The sequence below is a fragment of the Sus scrofa genome, chromosome 6 (assembly GCF_054392235.1).
Source record: "Sus scrofa isolate SSC_HxYL_T2T_F1_AM1 chromosome 6, Sscrofa_HxYL_maternal_Yorkshire_Landrace_v2.0, whole genome shotgun sequence".
NCBI lineage: Eukaryota > Metazoa > Chordata > Mammalia > Artiodactyla > Suidae > Sus > Sus scrofa.
In genome coordinates this window covers 168,662,994-168,682,595 of record NC_139388.1, presented here as the reverse complement: position 1 = coordinate 168,682,595, position 19,602 = coordinate 168,662,994, and the positions used below count along the sequence as shown (strand labels likewise).

General features: G+C 40.0%; 1 protein-coding gene across 35 annotated transcripts in view; it reads right to left on the bottom strand.

Moving 5' to 3' along the window:
* The window catches only part of STIL (STIL centriolar assembly protein), a 67,703-nt gene that overhangs the window by 17,286 nt on the left and 30,815 nt on the right, over nucleotides 1-19,602 (bottom strand). For 29 of the 35 annotated variants that reach the window (XR_014808385.1, XR_014808384.1, XR_014808394.1 and 26 more), the window contains 5 exons: nucleotides 18,835-18,985; nucleotides 14,862-14,971; nucleotides 8,842-8,956; nucleotides 6,277-7,242; nucleotides 1,760-1,925 (listed from right to left, as the gene is read on the bottom strand). Coding sequence is in view for 22 of the 35 variants with exons in the window: in XM_084965147.1 (XP_084821273.1) it covers nucleotides 1,760-1,925; nucleotides 6,277-7,242; nucleotides 8,842-8,956; nucleotides 14,862-14,971; nucleotides 18,835-18,985 (1,508 nt within the window). In the remaining 13 variants the exon portion in view is untranslated. Of the gene's footprint in view, nucleotides 1-586; nucleotides 798-1,759; nucleotides 1,926-6,276; nucleotides 7,243-8,841; nucleotides 8,957-14,861; nucleotides 14,972-18,834; nucleotides 18,986-19,602 lie in introns of all 35 variants that reach the window. The other 6 variants (XR_014808391.1, XR_014808390.1, XR_014808392.1 and 3 more) reach the window with 1 other exon arrangement.

The window sequence follows — 19,602 nt, the reverse complement described above, 5'->3', positions numbered from 1 at the left end:
TGATCCCTGGCCTCGCTCAGTGGGTTAGGGATCCGGCGTTGCCGTGAGCTGTGGCGTAGGTCAATCCCACGTTGCTGTGGCTGTGGCACAGGCTGGCAGCTGCAGCTCCGATCTGACCCCCCAGCCTGGGAACTTCCATATGCCACAGATTCAGCCCTAAAAAAGACAAAAAAAAAAAAAAAAGAATATAGAAATCTGTCTTCTTTCTCTGAAATTTTTCTTCTCCAGGCTCCACCCTTCATCTGCCATTCGCCAGTCTCAGGTCATGAATCCGCCTCCACTCTTCTGACATTTGAGTACTATTATTTGCATTCCCCAAAGTAGCCCAATCCCAACATACTGAGATGGAACACATCTCCCCCCCTCTGCTTCTCCAACTTGCCTCCTGTCATCTGGGCTCAAAATTTTGGAGTAACTTTTATTTCCATCTTTAATGAACTTTTAACTTGGGGATAATTCTAGATCTATAGAGAAGATAAAACAGAGTTACTGTAACTACCCACCCAGTGTTCCCTGATGTCCCATCTTGCACTACCGAGGTACATTTTTCACAATCAAGCAACCAGTACTGATACATCACCATTACCTAAAACTCCTGACTCTGCTTGGATTTCGCAAGGAGTTCTTGCTGTGGTGCAGTGGGTTAAGAATTCGACTGTAGCAGCTTCGGTGGCTTGGAGGCATGGGTTGGACTCCTGGCCCAGTGCAACGGGTTAAAGGATCCAGTGTTGCTGCAACGACAGCACAGGCTGCAGCTGTAGGTCAGATTCAATCACTAGCCCAGGAACTTCCATATACTGTGAAGTGGCCAAAAAAAAAAAAAAAAAAAACAAACCTGGATTTCACCAGTTTTCCCCCTAATGTCCTTTTCTCTTCCAAGAGCCAGTCTAGGATAACCACACTGCATTTAGTTGGAGGAACTTGAATTCTCCCTCTTCCAACTACCGTATCCAACTAGTTTTCAAATCACATTAACCTTGTACATGGTTCTTCCTCCTCATGCTTATTTTTTAACTAATTTTTTTCCTTCCTCCTCATCCCTTTTGGTTTTTTATATTTACTTTATGGCTGCACCTGCAGCATGTGTAAGTTCTCAGGCCAGGGACTGAATTCGAGCCACAGCTATGGCAACACCAGATCCTTTAACCCATTCTCCTTCCTCCGCATTTTTATCACCACCACTCTTCATACAAGGCATCTTGCCAGACACTGAAAACACAAAGATGTTCTGGAGGATCTCATGTAAGATGTCATTTATAATATTCATATAAATATACTTTTATATTATTGGTTGATTTTTTAAAAGGTCTTCAGTCTTGCTTACCAAACAAAGCAGACACGGCTTTGTGGGAAACACAGCAAAGGTTCTCCTAACACAGTAACATGTAGAATCCTGAGATATCTCAGAACCCTGGGTTCTGTCACTGAGCCCATAATACTTTCTCTACCCAATCTGTTCTGCCATCTCTCAATTCCACCAAGATCCTACACTCCTTTCAAGGCCCAGAATGGATACCACTGCATAGAGGAAACCTTCCCCGATCCCTCAAACTGCAAATGACTTCTCTCATTAGAAATGGGTCCAGCCTGGGACAGTAGCAGAAACAAACAATATATTATGTTATGTGCTTTCTTACCTGTTTCCACGTATAGTTTTATTTCATAAAGAATCAAATTACACAAAGACTTAATGTTACACTCTCATCACTTTGGTTTTAGTTCTATTTGTACCAAGCACAAACTTAAGAAATGAAATTACCTGTGCTCACGGCAATGCTCACACTTTTCCTCATGTGTAAAGCAGATGGAGACTGTGCTTCCATGGAAACCACCTCCATTTGTCTTGCAGCTTGCCCGGTGTCTTCAGCGGTGGTTGTCTTAGGGGAACACGGCTGCAGAGACTGCGCTTCCAACAAACGCTGGATCTGTATCGATTAGAAGCATACTTTAAATTGACAGTGAAGTCATCAACCAAATTGGCAGAAGAGTTTAAAAATGAATTACAAAGTGCCCCAGTTATAAAGAACTTTTTTTTTTTTAGAGCTTTTAACTATGTTTTCTCACATTTCAATTAGATCAAGCCATGTAATTTACTCAACGCAGAAAATCATTTTCATTAGTTATTAAGAATCACATAAGTGGGCACAGAAATTGAAAAGTAAAAACATACAGGAGTTTAGATTAGCATTCACAAACTGACACTTGGGTAAAAAAGCCTCAATGTTAGCACTTAACATGAACATTTTATTCCTATTTCACTTGCAACTCAAAAGTAAGATAGCAGGTATACTTTAATTTCATTCTTCTTATAAAGGTAAACTAGAATGGCCCTTGTTTGGTCATGCTGAAACTGGAAATACTAATGACAATATCTGAGTATTTCATGATTATGCGATTATGCGATTTTAAGTATGATTTTTATAGCAACATGTGAGAACATATTACTATTAAACACACTTTACAGAGAAAAAAACTTTTGAGGCATTGAAAATAAAGTTACTTGCCCAGGTCACAACTAACAAGTAGCAAAGCTGAGGTTCAAACAACATAAGCTTCCTCTCCTCCTTTTCAAATTGAGATATAATTTACATACCATAAACTTGATCCCTTTAAAGTATACAATTCCGTGGTTTTCAGCACAGTCACAAAGGTTGTGTCCATCACCACCAAATTCTTCAGCATTTTCATCAACTCCCACCAAAAACTCTGTAGCCACTAGCTGTTCCTCTGTATGGCCCCAGATCTAGCCTCTGGCAACCACTGATCTCTTTTCTGTCTCTACAGACTTGCCTGCTCTGGACATCTGATATAGATGGAACCAAACAATACAAAGCCTTCTATCTTGCTTCTTTCACTTAGTGAAATGTTTTCAAAGTTCATCTGTGCTACAGTATCCATCGTCCGTACTTATTCCTTTTGATGACTGAATTACACAAATTACGTCATAGTGTCTTCATCCCTTCATCAGCTGGTGGACTTTGGACTGTTTTCACTTTTGCCTGTTCTAAATAATGTTGCTATGACTATTTGTGTACATGTAGATACATCTAGGAGTAGAAAAGCCTTCCTTTTTAAACACTACTTCCCTAAACTAAGGTATTATGAAGACTAAGGTAAATAAAATAGTTGTAATTTGTTGAATGTTTACTATAGCCTTGTCCTACACTAAGCACTAGACAGATATGTATGTGTGTGTGTGTACACACATATATATACACAACCTTCAGATATATATTGAACGTGTATATTCGATCTTCAAATCTGCAAATAAGATCAATCATTGCTCCCAATTTACAGATGAGAAAAGTGAAGTTTAGATCACATAGGAAACACGCAATAAAAGATATATTACAAAGCTATAGTGATCAAAGCAAATGGTAGTAGGGCTGGAATAGATAGGCAGATCAACAGAGAATATGGTACAGAAACAGATGTAAATGCATGACACTTTAGTTATACAATAAAAAATACACCTCCAAATCACTAACAAAAGATATATTATTCAGTAAATAGATGGGACCAGTTGTCTGAGGATTAAAAAGAGAAAAATCTCAGAGTTCCCACTGTGACTCAGCCGTAACAAACACGACTAATATCCATGAGGATGCAGGTTTGCATCTCTGGCCTCACTCAGTAGTTGAGTATTTGGCGTTGTCATGAGCTATGGTGTAGGTCACAGACATGGCTTGGATCCTGACCTGCTGTGCCTGTGGCGGAGGCCAGGAACTACAGCTCCAATTCAACCCCTCTAGCCTGAGAACTTCCACATGTTGTGCGTGTGGCCCTAAAAAGCAAAAAAAAAAAAAAAATAGAGAGAGAGAATTCTTTTATTTCATATATCAAAATAAAATAAAGCAACAAAGGTAACCCTGGAAAGGGAGGGAAGGAGGATGAATAAACTTTTATAATCTTAAAAGGGAAGAGCCTTTTCTAAACATAATACAAAACCCAAAAGGAAAATGACTGATAAATCTAATTATGTCTAAACTGGAATGTTCTGTACAAAACAAATGGTTGAAACACAAAACACAAGACAAACTGTAAAAAATAACACATTGAGATAGATGGTAACCAATTTCCTTAATACACAACAAGCACTTATAGGGAGTTCCCATCATGGCTCAGTGGCTAGCAAATCCGACTAGGAACCATGAGGCTGCGGGTTGGATCCCTGGCCTTGCTCAGTGGATCTGGCGTTGCTGTGAGCTGTGGTGTAGGTTGCGGACGCGGCTTGGATCCCGTGTTGCTGTGGTTGTAGCTGTCGCCGGAGACGACAACTTCAATTAGACCCCTAGCCTGGGAACCTCCATATTCCACGGGTGTGGCCCTAGAAAAGGCAAAAAGACAAAAACAAAAACAACAAAACAAAAAAACCAAGCACTTATAAATTGATTAAAAAAGGACTTAATGGAAAAATAGGTAAATGACTTTATAGAAAGAAAATACAAATGGCTAATAAATAATAAAATGATCAATCTTATTTATAATATAATAAGTTTCTATTAACAAGACTGATAATAATTTAAGATGCCTAATATGTGGGAAAACTGTTTTGGAGTGTTACATTGGTATAATCTTTCTGGTGGCCTTCTTCACGCATTCAAGTTACAAAATATGTACTAAACAGCTATTTTAAATGAAGTGCTATTCAAGGTGCTAAAGACAGTGATGAATATTGTAAGTGCCTTTCCTAGAACTCCCTACCGACAAAAAACAAAAACAAAACCTTGTAATTAAGATCTGAATGATGAGAAAGAGCTGGCCATTAGAATTAAAAGAATGTTTCAAGCAAAGGAAGCTTCAGTATCCAAAGTAGAAACATGTTCGTCTTTCTGAAGACCAAACCTACACGACTGACGGCAGCTGAGATGTGGTGAACATGGAAGACAGCGGCAAGAGGTAAGACAGGAGAGGGCGTAGGCCGGGAAGCGGGGCCCAGAGAGGGTCAGGGCAAAGAATTCTGACTTCATTCCAATCGCAATAGAAAACCATTGAGTTTTAAGCAGGACCCATATGATCTGACTTGAGCTTTAAAAAGAATGGCTCTGGTGTTTTCAACTGCAGGAAACATGAGGGAACAGTACTGAAGCAGCATGTATGCAAAAGAGAAAACAATGGTTTGCATTAGGGCCGGAGGGAGAAAGATGGTTAAAAAAAACATCTAGAAAGTAACATTTAGAAAGTAAATACATCTAGACACATCTAGAGAGTAAAAGCCTGGGTTTTTCATGCCTAGGATTTTGGCCTTGTGCAACATGGTAAGAAGTGATGTCATTAGCTCAGACAATAATGATAATGAAAATCATAGTAGTAGTTCACATTTACTGAGCACTAACTACATGCCAGGCTCTATTTTAAGCCCTTGCCTAGTAACTCATTCAGTCCTAGAACTCCTAACACTCATGTGTATTCCTACCTTGTTGATGAGAAAAATTAAGTCAGACATATAAAGTACAAGACTGCATAGTGTATGTCATACTAAAACTGGATTAGAACCCAAGGAGCCCACTCCCTTAACCACTACACCAAAATGAGACTTTGAATATTAGGAGAGGAACAAGTTTGGTTATCTTTGAACTTTTAAAATGTATGGTCTCAGAATTCTCTTTTGGTGGAGGGGGTTAAGGATCCAGCATTGTCACTGCTGTGGTTCAGGTTTGATGCCTGGCTCTAGAACTTCCACAGGTTGAGAGTGTAGCCTAAAAAATCTGTTCTCTTTGACTTCATAATTTTACCTGTAGGGATCTTTGCTACAGAGACACGTGCACATACATAGGAAGATGCAACTGTGTAAAGGTGTTCACTGCTGCACTATTTGCAATACAGAAACTTCAAACTTGAAATAATCAACAGAATACCAATTAGAACTTTCGTTGTACATTATAAGAGAATCCTATGCAGAAAAAAATAGTTCTATAAAAATGTATATAGTTCTGATATTCTACAATGCTACTCCATAAACTGTAATTATTGCAGAGATGTCAGTTATTTTTAAGAAATCATATTAATACCAAGAATTTAACAGAAACAAATCTGACTAGGATCCATGAGGACGCAGGTTCAATCCCTGGCCTCGCTCAGTGGGTTAAGGATCTGGCATTATCATAAGCTGTGGTGTAGGCTGCAGACACAGCTCAGATCTAGCATTGCTGTGGCTGTGACATAAGCTGGCGGCTGTAGCTCTGATTCAACCCCTGGCCTGGAAACCTCCATATGCCGAGGGGTCGGCCCTAAAAAGCAAAAAAGAATTTAACAGAACTAAGAAAGCTAGCAAACCTGTGCCTGAAGTAGTCTCAGCTGTCTGTCTTGCTCTGTGATGAACCTATATGCATCTGGAGACAGTCCCATCATTCCATCATCTGATGCAGTCTTGGGTGTGTGCAAGCAGACTGCACAAGGCCACGGGTTACATGAGTCCATGCGTGAAGGTAGTCTTGCCACAGGCGATGGTTCTACATTGCTGTGGGGAGAACAACCCCCCATGTTTCCCTGAGGTCTCAAGGCTACAGGACTACTTGAATAGAATACATTATGGTACCGAGCTGGACAGCCACCTGGATGAAATAATGCCTGCTTCTGAAGGGCTTCAGACTGGAGGTCTTGAACGGATCCTGCTGTACTCATTCCTTGCCAAGAATTTACTGGGCTATATGGAACAGGGCCATGATGCTGACAACAACCGCAAACATTTGTGGAATAGTAAGATGGTGGGGGGGGAGTAGGTATCTGAGGCTCCATTGCTCTTCCTAAGTTATGGGGTGAAAAAACAAAATTGTGTGGGTGGGACTGTGAGGCGAGAGAAGACTGCCTGGAATTAACAGTGGAGGATCTTATAGGATGCTCTTCTTTGTGTACATTTCCAGCAGAAACTGTTTGAAGCTGTTCAGATACATCAGGAGATGGTGCATTAAGAGAAGATGGTTTAACACTGTTCCTGATATGTGGGCTTCCTTTCCTAGAGGTAGACGGCTGTCTTACTTTGCAGTGTCTCAAGGGAGCAGTGTCCTGGTTCAGCTGATTTGATAGCCCTCTCAAGGAAGGCTCTTCGGCTTCAGCTTCTGGGTTGTGTTTTTCACCATAAAGCTGGGGTTGTGGTGGCTCCAAGTGTTCAGAATGGTTTGTCAACAAAGGAGGATTTTCATTATTCACCATCTCCAGTGGGTTAGGCACAGGCTTTGATTCTATGAAATTGCTATCCAACACGAGTGAAAGTTCAGGAACTGATGGCTGGATCTTAGAAACCTATAAATGGGAAAGAAATGAAAGAGGAAAAAGTACCTTTTAGGAGAATGATATATGCTTCATTTTCCTTAGACTACTACTTCCCAAATTATACCCAGTTAAGTGTTTAAAAGTATTTATTCTTTATTTAGACAGTTGACATTCTCTGGGCACATTCTATGTGCTAGCAATAGGAATGCAATTGCGAGCAAAATAAACACGGTCCTTGCCCTCACAAACTTATTTAATGATGAAACTCCTTTCATTAGAACAGTGACTAGGAGTTCCTGTCATGGCGCAGTGGTTAACAAACCCGACCAGGAACGATGAGGTTGCGGGTTTGATCCCTGGCCTTGCTCAGTGGGTTAAGGATCCAGTGTTGCCGTGGCTCTGGCGTAGGCCGGTGGCTACAGCTCCAATTAGAGCCCTAGCCTGGGAACCTCCATATGCCATGGGAGTGGCCTACGAAAAGGCAAAAAGACAAAAAAAAAAGAACAGTGATTAATGCTACTTAAATCGCAGAACACAATATGGGGAACTATTTTATAATAGTTTTTTAAACCTCTCTCTTCAGAAAAATTATCACAGACAGGATGTGTCAACAACTACTAACAAATAATGTTTCTACACTTTAAATAAGAAAGGGTCTTCAAATGAGTATTCCAGAATATTTTTCTACTATGCGAAATTATTCATCATTATTCTTTTACTGATACAAACTAAAAGAGTTGGAAGAGGACAGAAAAGAGCAAACAAAATACTCACTGTGGTGAATTTGGTCATAACATTAATTAAAAAAAAACTTTCCCACTCTCTTTTCTTCTAATAAGTAATCAGTGCAATTAAGACACAACAAATCTAAAATAGCCCACTGGTTGGCTGTGATAAGAAAATTATGGCGGGGTTATTAGCAATCTCCAAAAGTAAGTATAATATTTTCTTAGAAAATGGTAAAAACAATCATAATCAAGGGAGTTCCTGCTGTGGCTCAGTGGGTTAAGAACCCAACACAGTGTCCATGAGGATGCAGGTGTGATCCCTGGCCTTGCTGTAAGCCGCTGTGTAGGTCACAAATGTGGCTCGGTTCCCAGGTGGCTGTAGTTGTGGCGTAGGCTTTAGCTACAGCTCTGATTCAAACCCTAGCCTGGGAACTTCCATATGCCACAGGTGTGGCCTTTTGGAAAAAAAAAGAAAGTCAAGGAGTTCTCCTGTGGCGCAGTGGATTAAGGATCCGGCATTGTCACAGCAGTGGCTTGGGTCACTGTTGCGGCGAGGGTTCAATCCCTGGCCTGGGAACTTACACATGCTGCAAGAAACAGAGTCAAAGTCAAGCTCTGGTGATAGTATAAAGTGTTCAGTGTAAATGGGTTAAATAAAAGCACCGGATTCTGGAGCCAAGTCTCTTAAATTACAGCTTTACTACTTACTAGTTGTATAATCCTGGAGAGGTAGTTTAACCAATCTGTACCTCAGTTTTCTCTGGAATAACAATTATATGTGCTTTTTATACATATGTGTAAGTATTAACACATATAATAATTATATTACTGAGTGCTTTAACAGGAAGAGACTTTGAGGTTTCTAGCCAGACAGATGAGCTCTTTATAAGATTAGTGATACCTTCTGACTCGCTGGATGAGGACTAGGAATTGGTCTTGGAGAAACATCTTCGTCTTCAACACCAGAGTCATGATCATTTATTGGCATTTTCCCTGGAGATACCTTCTGCGAAGATCTATAAAGTATAGGAGAAAAATTAAATCTTTAGTAATCTAGTGTTCACTTGTTCTTTCCCTTTGAAACTGGAAAGTCCCTTAAAAAGTCACCATAGTATCTGGATCATTTAATTTAGTGTCTGACAACCACAAATTATTTTATGTTTCAGGCCACTGTCAGTTGGCCAGGAAAGCTGGGCCAGTAAGACTCGTGCTTAATAAGCTACCTCCTTTGCCTGATACTAGCAAGTCTAACCCAGTTATTCTCAATGTCAAAAGAAATCAACAGGTATTGAGCATTTTCTGATTAACCACTTTGAGGATGAGAAAATAAGATACAGAGTTTGCCATCAAAAAATTTATCATGAAGAGTTCCCACCGTGGCTCAGTGGTTAATGATGTATCCATGAGGACGTGGGTTCGATTCCTGCCCTCACTCAGTGTGTTAAGGATCTGGCGTTGCTGCGGTGTAGGTCGCAGATGTGGCCTGGATCCCGAGTTGCTATGGCTGTGGTGAAGGCCAGCTGCTACAGCTCATATTCGATCCCTAGCTGAGGAACCTCCATATGCCATGCGTGTGGCCCTAAAAAGACACAAAAAAATTTATCATTTGATGATACAGATGTACAGTCAAGCAGTAAACACACTGCATTAAAAACTCACTATGTTAAAAAGGAAATTCAAGTAAGGAATTAATTTCCCTATGTACTTATACCTATAATGGGAAAATACTTTTGAGCCATTAATTGAAGTACTTCCTTCCATTTAGTTTGTCATTGTCATTGTGTCACAGATGCCATGCCCCAGTAGAATGCAAAAAATTTTGAGTGCTAGCACTGAATTTCAAAAGCTGAAATTAAAGTTTAAGACTAAAGTTTGGAAGACTATCAGATTTTTTTGCATCCTAAACAAATTCTCAATAAGATGAGGTAGGGAAGACAAAAGTGAAGCCAGAAAGAAGCTAAGGGAGCTTAGACATTAATGGAATCCCTAAGAAAGGGTCCTGCATCCTGTCTCCCTCCCTAGAAAGGAAAACAACAAAAACCCCCAGGTAGATTTGGAAGACCGGACAGCAGAAGAGAGCTCTGTCCCAAACCCGGCTAGTCCGGAGACGTAAACACAGAGTTCTTTCTATGCCAAGGGGCTGCAACGAAAACAATCCCACAGGGCTCTCCCAAGAATGACATGGAACATACAGAAGGATATTCCGGAGCTCCCGTCATGGCGCAGTGGTTAACGAGTCTGACTAGGAACCATGAGGCTGCAGCTTCGATCCCTGGCCTTGCTCAGTGGGTTAAGGATCCGGCGTTGCCCTGAGCTGTGGTGTAGGTCGCAGATTCGGCTCGGATCCCGCGTTGCTGTGGCTCTAGTGTAGGCCGGCTCGGATCCCGAGTTGCTGTGGCTCTAGTGTAGGCCGGTGGCTACAGCTCCGATTTGACCCCTAGCCCGGGAACCTCCATATGTCACAGGAGCAGCCCAAGAAATGGTAAAAAGACAAAAAAAAAAAAAAAAAAAAAAAAAAAAAGAAGGATATTCCATGTATCTCAGTGCAGCATGGACATGACATAGAACCAGGGACCTGAACAGGGTAAGGAGGTCAGCAGGAACCAACACAACTCTACTGCCAAAGACCGATGCAGATGAAAACACCCCAGCAGAGGCAGTGTGGATGGATGATAATCACAACCCCCTATATTACCAGTAGTAGCACAGCATTAATTCCCCCTAAATTGCATAAAATCTCAGAGGAAAGAGAATAAACAGACTTAAAACTGACTGAGATTTGGTTTCTATAACTGAGTATAATGAACTGGGGCTCAAAACAGAAGTTCAATTACTTTTTTTGGTTACACCTATGGCATGCGGAAGTTCCTGGGCCAAGTATCAAGCCACAGCAGTGACAACACTGGATCCTTAACTTGCAGTGCCACCAGGGAACTCCTAAATTCGATTACTTTTAAAAAGAAAAAAAGTTACATTTTTTTTGTACACCTGAGTTTGTGGCAAGGAATTAATATCTATATACTTATGATAAACATACACACACACACATAAAATTTCTGACACTAAGCAATAAAATCCATTTCTGAGCTTTTTTGGTATCCAAGGCAAAAAAAAAATACTGTAATAATTATCATACCAGTTCTCTAGGAGAGACAAACACTTTACTTAAATCTAAAAATGATTGACCCTTATTAAAACTTTGATCAGAGTTGAAAACAGACAAGGTTTTTCTTCTTTCTCTCCTTTGGCTGCACAGCACACGGAAGTTCCACAGCCAGGGATCAAGCCCACGCCACAGCTGCAACCAGAGCCAAAGCAGTGATACTGCCAGATCCTCAGCCCACTGAGCCATGAGGAAACTCCAAGGTTTTTTTTTTAAAACAATATTAACGAAATTGCAAGTGTCCTCTTTATTTGGCTTTTTCTCCCATTAACATTCAATAAAATCTTGAATAAAGCCTTAAAACTTAAGATGGTTAAGGTGTTCCTGCAAATCTCTAAGAATATAGTTTTCTGGTGACCTAGCCTGTTTCCAGGATAACTTAAAAATGCCCAAAGATGAAGAGAGTATTCTTCAGACATCTTTTTAATCCCCAGGACCTGTGAACATGTTAGCATAAAAAGAAAATGGGAGTTTGCAGATGTGGTTAAGGTAACATTCTCGAGGAGTTCCCATCCTGGCACAGTGGAAATGAATCCGACTAGGAACCATGAGGTGGTGGGTTCAATCCCTGGCCTCGCTCAGTGGGTTAAGGATCCGGCATTGCTGTGAGCTGTGTGTAGGTCACAGACACGGCTTGGATCTGGCATTGCTGTGGCTGTGGCATAGGCCAGCAGCAACAGCTCCGATTAGACCCATAGCCTGGGAACCTCTATGTGCCTTGAGTGCAGTCCTCAAAAGACTAAAAAAAAAAAAAGATAAGGATCTTGAGATATGGATATTCTCCTAGACTATCCAGGTCCTTATAGGATGGAGGCAAGAGGGTCAGAGTCAGAGAAGGAGATGTGAGAACAGGAGCAGAGATCAGAGGGACTTGAGGATGCTATGCTAGATGGAGTAAGTGGCCACCAGACAAGGAATGCAGGTGGCCTCTAGAAGCTGGGGAAGGCAAAAAAATGGATTTGCCACTGAAGTTTTCAGAAGAAACAGAAGCCCTACCACCACTTTGCCCCAAAGGCCCATTTTGGACTTCTGATCTCGAGAACTAGAAGACAATACATTTGTGTTGTTTGAAGTCACCAAGTTTGTGTTATTTTATTAGAACAGCAATAGGAAACTAATAGATATAGTCATGATTCCCATTTCACAGATGCTTATAAGCTGAACTTGAACACAACAGATGTCTTATAACATGAACTCACAATTATTATGTTACGCAGCCTCTATAATTAGTTGGTATATTAGTTGGCACTTATTTTAAAATTACATCATAGTTAACTTCCACCTATACAATCAAGTTTTGGGTTTTTTTTTTTGTTTGTTTGTTTTTTTTTTTTTTTTTTTGCTTTTTAGGGCCGCACCCATGGCGTATGGAAATTCCCAGGCTAGGGGTCTAATCAGACCTGCAGCTGCAGGCCTACGCCACAGCCACAGCAACTCAGGATCTGAGCAGCATCTTCGACCTACACCCCAGCTCCTGGCAACACCAGATTCTTAACTCACTGAGTGAAGCCAGGGATTGAACCCACATCCTCATGGATACTAGTTGAGTTCATAACCAGCTGAGCCACAATGGGAACTCCTTACAATCAAGTTTTAAGGAGAGATAAATGAATGCTATTTAAAAAAGATTAAGCTATCCTCCTCAATCACTGCAGTAATATATAATGAACCTTATACCTGTTTGTTTCTCACGTGAGATATAAAACAGATAGAATTTTAATTTTACCTTTTTTAATTATATTGATGTATAGTTGATTTACAATGTGTTTATTTCTACTGTACAGTAAAGTAATTGTTACAATATGTATATTCCTTTTCATATTCTTTTCCACTATAGCTTGTCAAAGGCTACTGAGTATAGTTCCCTGCGCTATACAGTAGGAACTTGTTTATCCATTCTATATAGTTTGCACCTGCTAATTCCAAACTCCTAATCCTTCCCTCTCCATCCTCTACCCCCATCTTGGCAACCACAAGTCCAAAACAGACAGTATTAAGGAAGCCCAGAGACAGGTTAAGGTTATAGTCAAAAAGTTGAGAAAAGTACAAATCAGCTGTTAGTGCAAGTTAGAAATAACAATAGTTTCTGAACCACAGAATCAAAGCATAAATCACCACTTCAAAGTAACTTTTAAATGTTACTAAATACTTGGTAAATATTACTTAAATTAATGGACTTCTGTACCACGGAGAATATTCAGCACTCCAGTACTGAACTGACTGCATGAGGAAAGGGATCATGCCTGCATCTGTTTTCATACTACCATATCCCCAGCTCTTAGCACATTACCTGGCACAGAGAAGAATAAATGAGAAAGCTGGAATAGGGATATCAAGGGTTAATTTTATGTGTCAAGTTGGTGAAGCCACAGTAGCCAGATATTTGGTCAAACATTATTCTAGATGTTTCTGTGAAGGTATTTTTTAAGATGAGATTAACATTTAAATCAATACACTCTAAGTAATGCATATTATCCTACATAATGTGGGTAGGTCTTCTCCAATCAGCTGAAGGCCTTAATGAACAGAACAAAGACGGACCTGCCCAAGAAGTGGAAATTCTGCCAGCAGACCACCTTTGGACTCTACCTGCAACGCTCTCCAGCCTGACGACCTACCCTACAGATTCTGGACTTGCCAAGCTTTCACAACTGCATGCGTCAATTCCTGAAAACAGATCTCTCTTGCGCTCTATAAATATACACCCTGTCAGTTCTGTTTCTCTGAAGAACTCTAAAACAAGGGACTATCTACTTTGTTACAAAAGATATATATGGACCCCCAAAGTCACAAGCCATTGTTTAATATTCTCCGAGTTCATTTGCTTTCAGTTTTCTTCTTTTAGGTAGAGGCTTTGTTTGTTTGTTTTACAGTAGTTTATCTGATAGGCCTAGGTTTAAAACTACAAGGAAGGGAAGAACAGAAGGCAAACTAAACAAAAACAGGATGCTTCTCCTTAAGCAAGATAATTTCTTTTTTTTTTTTTTTTTCCTTTTTAGGGCCACAGGTGTGGCATGTGGAAGTTCCCAGTCTAGGGGTCAAATCAGAGCTGCAGCTGCCAGCCCACGCCACAGCCACAGTAACGTGGATCCAAGCTACATCTGCACCCCTCACCTCAGCTCATGGCAACGCAAGATCCTTAATCTACTAAGCAAGGCCAGGGATTGAACCTGCACCCTCGTGGATACTAGTCAGATTCGTTTTCACTGAGCCACAACAGGAACTCCACAAGGTAATTTCTTGACAAATACTTTTGTTTCCCTACATAATAAGTCAACTCAAATGAGAATCATATTAGAGTTGTCACTTCATTAAAATTATCATCCAACTTCTGGAGTTCCCGTCGTGGCGCAGCGGTTAACGAATCCGACTATGAACCATGAGGTTGCGGGTTCGGTCCCTGCCCTTGCTCAGTGGGTTAAGGATCCGGCGTTGCCGTGAGCTGTGGTGTAGGTTGCAGACGCGGCTCAGATCTCGCGTTGCTGTGGCTCTGGCGTAGGCCGATGGCTACAGCTCCGATTCAACCCCTAGCCTGGGAACCTCCATGTGCCGCGGGAGCGGCCCAAAGAAATAGCAAAAAAAAAAAAAAAAAAAAATTATCATCCAACTTCAGAGCATGAAGGAATGCACTTAAAGCAAAGACACTTATGGTACATAAGATTTACAAATAGTTTCCTCAGAAATAATTGGGGAGTTACTTTAATCAAAAAGTAATGAATGTAATAAAAAGTACGCATAATAATAAAAATGTCTTTTACCTCTTAACTGAAAGATTCTTGGAAACCTTGTTGAAAAATTCTCTTTCTGCATTTCGGTCTTCAGCACTCAGTTCAAAATAGACTGGTTTTTTGTCAGAAGATTCAATATTCTGAAATAAAGTAGGTCATACTTTGAGATGTGACTTAAACACAACAGAATTCTATTTAGATGAAAAGTAGCTCTGAAATGTTGGGGGGGAAGGGGACCTCTGATATCTATAACTGTAACCTTCACGTGGAAGTTCCAGGGCCAGGCATGGAATCTGTGCCACAGCACTGACTCAAGCCACAGCAGTGACAATGCTGGATTCAGCCCGCTGAGCCACCAGGGAACTCCTTGTAACCTTTTTTTTTAAAACCACCTTTAAAATTGAGATATAATTGACACATTACTTTCAGGTGTACAACACAATGATTCAATATTTGTATATACTATGGAATACACACAATTAGTCTAGTTAACATCCATCACCATAAAGAGTGATATTTTTTCTTGCGATAAGAACTTTCAAATACACAAAGCAGCATTATTAATTATAGTCACCACGCTGCACCTCATTTCCCCTTGACTTATTTACAACTCTAAGTTTGTACCTTCCGACCACTTCTGGCCATTTCTGCCATCCTCAACCCCCACTCTCCATGCCTCTTGTAAACCATCAATCTGTTCTCTGTGTCTAAGAGTTCAATGAAATGTTTAAACTTCTCTCTATTCCACATATTAATGAGGTCGTATGATATTTGTCTTTCTCTGCTGTATTTCACTTGGCACAATGCCTTCAAGGTCCGTCTATGTTGCCACAAATAGCAGGGTTTCCTTCTTTTCGTGGATGAACAGTACTCTATTACATGAACTAAAATTTAAAAATATATACACATCACATTTTCTTTTCCATTCATCCATCTATGGACACTAAGGTTGTCTTAATGTCTTGGCTATTGTAAATAATGCTGCAATTAACATGTGGGTGCAGTTAGCTTTTTGAGTTGGTGCTTTCATTTCCTGCAGATAAATACTCAGAAGCGGAATTGCTGAATCACATGGTAGCTCTATTTTTCTGTAACCTTTAAAAAGAAATTATCCGGAGTTCCCGTTGTGGCGCAGTGGTTAACGAACCCGACTAGGAACCATGAGGTTACGGGTTCGGTCCCTGCCCTTGCTCAGTGGGTTAAGGATCCGGCGTTGCCGTGAGCTGTGGTGTAGGTTGCAGACGTGGCTCGGATCCCGCGTTGCTGTGGCTCTGGCGTAGGCCGGAGACTACAGCTCCGATTTGACCCCTAGCCTGGGAACCTCCATATGCCGCGGGAGCGGCCCAAAGAAATAGCAAAAAGACAAAAAGAAATTATCCATCTCCTACTACATAAATGAACATGAAAACTTAATTACTTTTACTACCTAAATTACTTAATAAACAGGGACTCAATTAAAATAACTTTGTCTTTTATAACTAAAATATAAAATATATATATATATTTTTGTTTATAACTATAATATAAAAATATGATTTATGAATTGATACAGCCCAGAAATGAAACTAAAGAAGGCACAAAATAAGATCTTAGTGGAAACACATGGTTATTTAAAGAGGTTCAATATTTTTGTAATAAAATACAGAATTTTGTTTTATTATTGGTCTTACTGAAAAGTGTCCTTAGAACATTTTCACATAATGACACTTAGGGTTTGAAAGATTTACTCTTTCTGTGACAATCACCCAAATGAATTTTTATGTATTTTCTTAGATATAACAACAATTGGAGTTCCCATCGTGGTGCATCAGAAACGAATCCAACTAGGAACCATTAGATTGTAGGTTCAATCCCTGGTCTCGCTCAGATCTGGCATTGCCATGAGCTGTGGTATAGGTCACAGACGTGGCTCGGATCCTGCATTGCTGTGGCTGTGGTGTAGGCTGGCAGCTGCAGCTCTGATTTGACCCCTAGCCAGGGAACCTCCATATGCCACAGGTGTGGCCCTATAAAGCAAAAAAAGAATGAAAGAAAGAAAAAGATATAACAAACAATCTATTCTGATTCCTAGGGTTATGTACGCATTAGACAATGACTTTTTTTTCAGGAATCCATTTTTAAATTTATTTATTTACTTACTTATTGATGTACAGCTGAGTTACAATGTTTCAGGTGTACAGCAAAGTTCGGTTTATATATATATAATTTTTCAGGTTCTTCTCTATTATAGGTTATTACAAGATACTGAATATAGTTTCCTGTGCTATTTAATAGTAGCATCTGTTAATCCAAAATTCCTAATTTGTCCCCCCCCACAACACTTTCCCTTTTGGTAACCATAAATTTGTTTTCTATGTCTTTGAGTCTATTTCTGATCTGTATCTTTTTTTTTGTCTTTTTGCCATTTCTTGAGCTGCTCTCGCGGCATATGGAGGTTCCCAGGCTAGGGGTCGAAATCGGAGCTGTAGCCACCAGCCTATGCCAGAGCCACAGCAACTCGGGATCCGAGCCGCGTCTGCAACCTACACCACAGCTCACGGCAACGCCGGATCCTTAACCCACTGAGCAAGGGCAGGGACCGAACCCGCAACCTCATGGTTCCTAGTCGGGTTCTTAACCACTGCGCCACGACAGGAACTCCTGTATCTTTTTAGATTCTACACTTAAGTGATATCATATTTGTTTTTCTATGCATGATTTACTTCACTTAGTATGATAATCTCTAGGTCCATCCATGTTGTTGCAAGTAGCACTATTTCATTCTTTTTTATGGCTGAGTAATATTCCATTGTATATTTACCACTTCTTTATCCATTCATCTTTCAATGGACACTTAGGTTGCTTCCCTGTCTTGGCTATTGTAAATAGTGCTGCTATGAACATTGGGGTGTGTGTATCTTTTCAAATTAAAGTTTTATCTAGATATATACCCAGGAGTGGGATTATTGGGTCATATGGTAGTTTTATTTTTAGTTTTTTAAGGAACCTCCATACTGTTGTTCACAGTCTTGCACCAAATTATATTCCCACCAACAGTGTAAGAGGGTTTTCTTTTCTCCACACCCTCTCCAGCATTTATTATTTGCAGAATTTTTTCTTCTTTTAGCTGTGCCTGTGGCATACAGAAGTTCCAAGGCTAAGGGTTGAACCTGCACCACAGCTGCGATACAAGCCATAGCAATGACAATGCTGGATCCTTAACCTGCTAAGACACCAGGTGATTCCTATTTGAAGACTGTTTGACGATGGCCATTCTGACAAGTGTGAGGTGTAGTTTTGATTTGCATTGTAGTTTTGATTTGCATTTCTCTAATAATTATACAGAAATTACTGTAGTTTCGATTTGCATTTCTCTAATAATTAGCAATGTTGAGTATCTTTTCATGTGCCTGTCTGCCCTCTGTATAGACACTGACATTTTGTTTTGTTTTGCTTTTTAGGGCCGTACCTGTGACATGTGGAAGTTTCTAGGCTAGGGGTTGAATGGGAGCTGTAGCTGCCAGCCTACACCATAGCCACAGCAATGCGGGATCCAAGCCACATCTGTAACCCCGGATCCTCAACCCACCAAGCAAGGCCAAGGATCAAACCTGCATCCTCATGGATACTAATCAGGTTTGTTTCTGCTGAGCCACAACCAGAACTCTGACACTGACTTTTAAATATAAGAAACTCTTTGTTAAACTAATACATTTAAAAAATAAGAGTCAGGGCAAAGAAAACACAAGGTCAAAAATTAACTCTCAATATCATAAAATTAAATATATAAAATTCTTGATATAGTCTTTGATCCTGTATTAGAATTTCATTCTGGAAATACGGCATAAACTTTATAAAACAAAATTAACCGTAAATGAATGAAGTTAATATTCATTAACTGATTATAAATAAAAGAAAGCCAAATAGTTTGACAACTACTTTAAAGGGTAAAGACCGTTGGGTTTAAAAGGCCAACATGCAACCCTCAATAGTCATTAATGTGCCAGGCAACTGGATCACTTACCTTGAAAAGATGTAACGTTTCCTTGCTGGTTAGAAGCTGGAATCGAAGGTCAGATAACCTGCCATCACTAGGTAGGCATTCATAAAACTCGGGATCCTTATGTGTCACAGAATAAAGAACTATAATGAAACCTCCAGATTCTGAAAAAACCCTGAATGAAAGAAATGCCAGTTAGTTAATATTTGCTGAGAATAACAAGAGTACACTCAAAGATTTCTATGTGAGTCTCTCAATCTAGTTAATAGGCTAAACAGTCCAATTTTTGGAAGAAAAGTGGAGCAAATTCATGTTTATTTTTTAATTTTTAAAATATATTTTGTTATAAAATATTCCTTATAAATACTTCAAACAAAAACAGGAATGTATAAAATAGAAAATGTAAAACATCCCACCCCCTCGCCAGTTTAGTGTATATATTTTCAGAATTTTCCCTAGGCACATGCAAACATTTTATAGAATTTAACAAAAATGATGCCATACTATACACACTATCTGCATTTGTTATTTCTTATTTGACTATCTTGGATTTCTTTCCATATTATACCTCAGACCTCCTTATTCTTTTGTTGTGACAATCCAGTATTAAAATTTATAGATATGCTTTTTTGTCTTTTGTCTTTTTAGAGCCACACTGGCGGTATATGAAGGTTCCCAGGCTAGGGGTTGAATTGGAGCTATAGCTGCAGGCCTTCACCACAGCCACAGCAATGACAGATCCTTTACCCACTGAGCAAGGCCAGGGATTGAATCTGCGCCCTCATGGATACT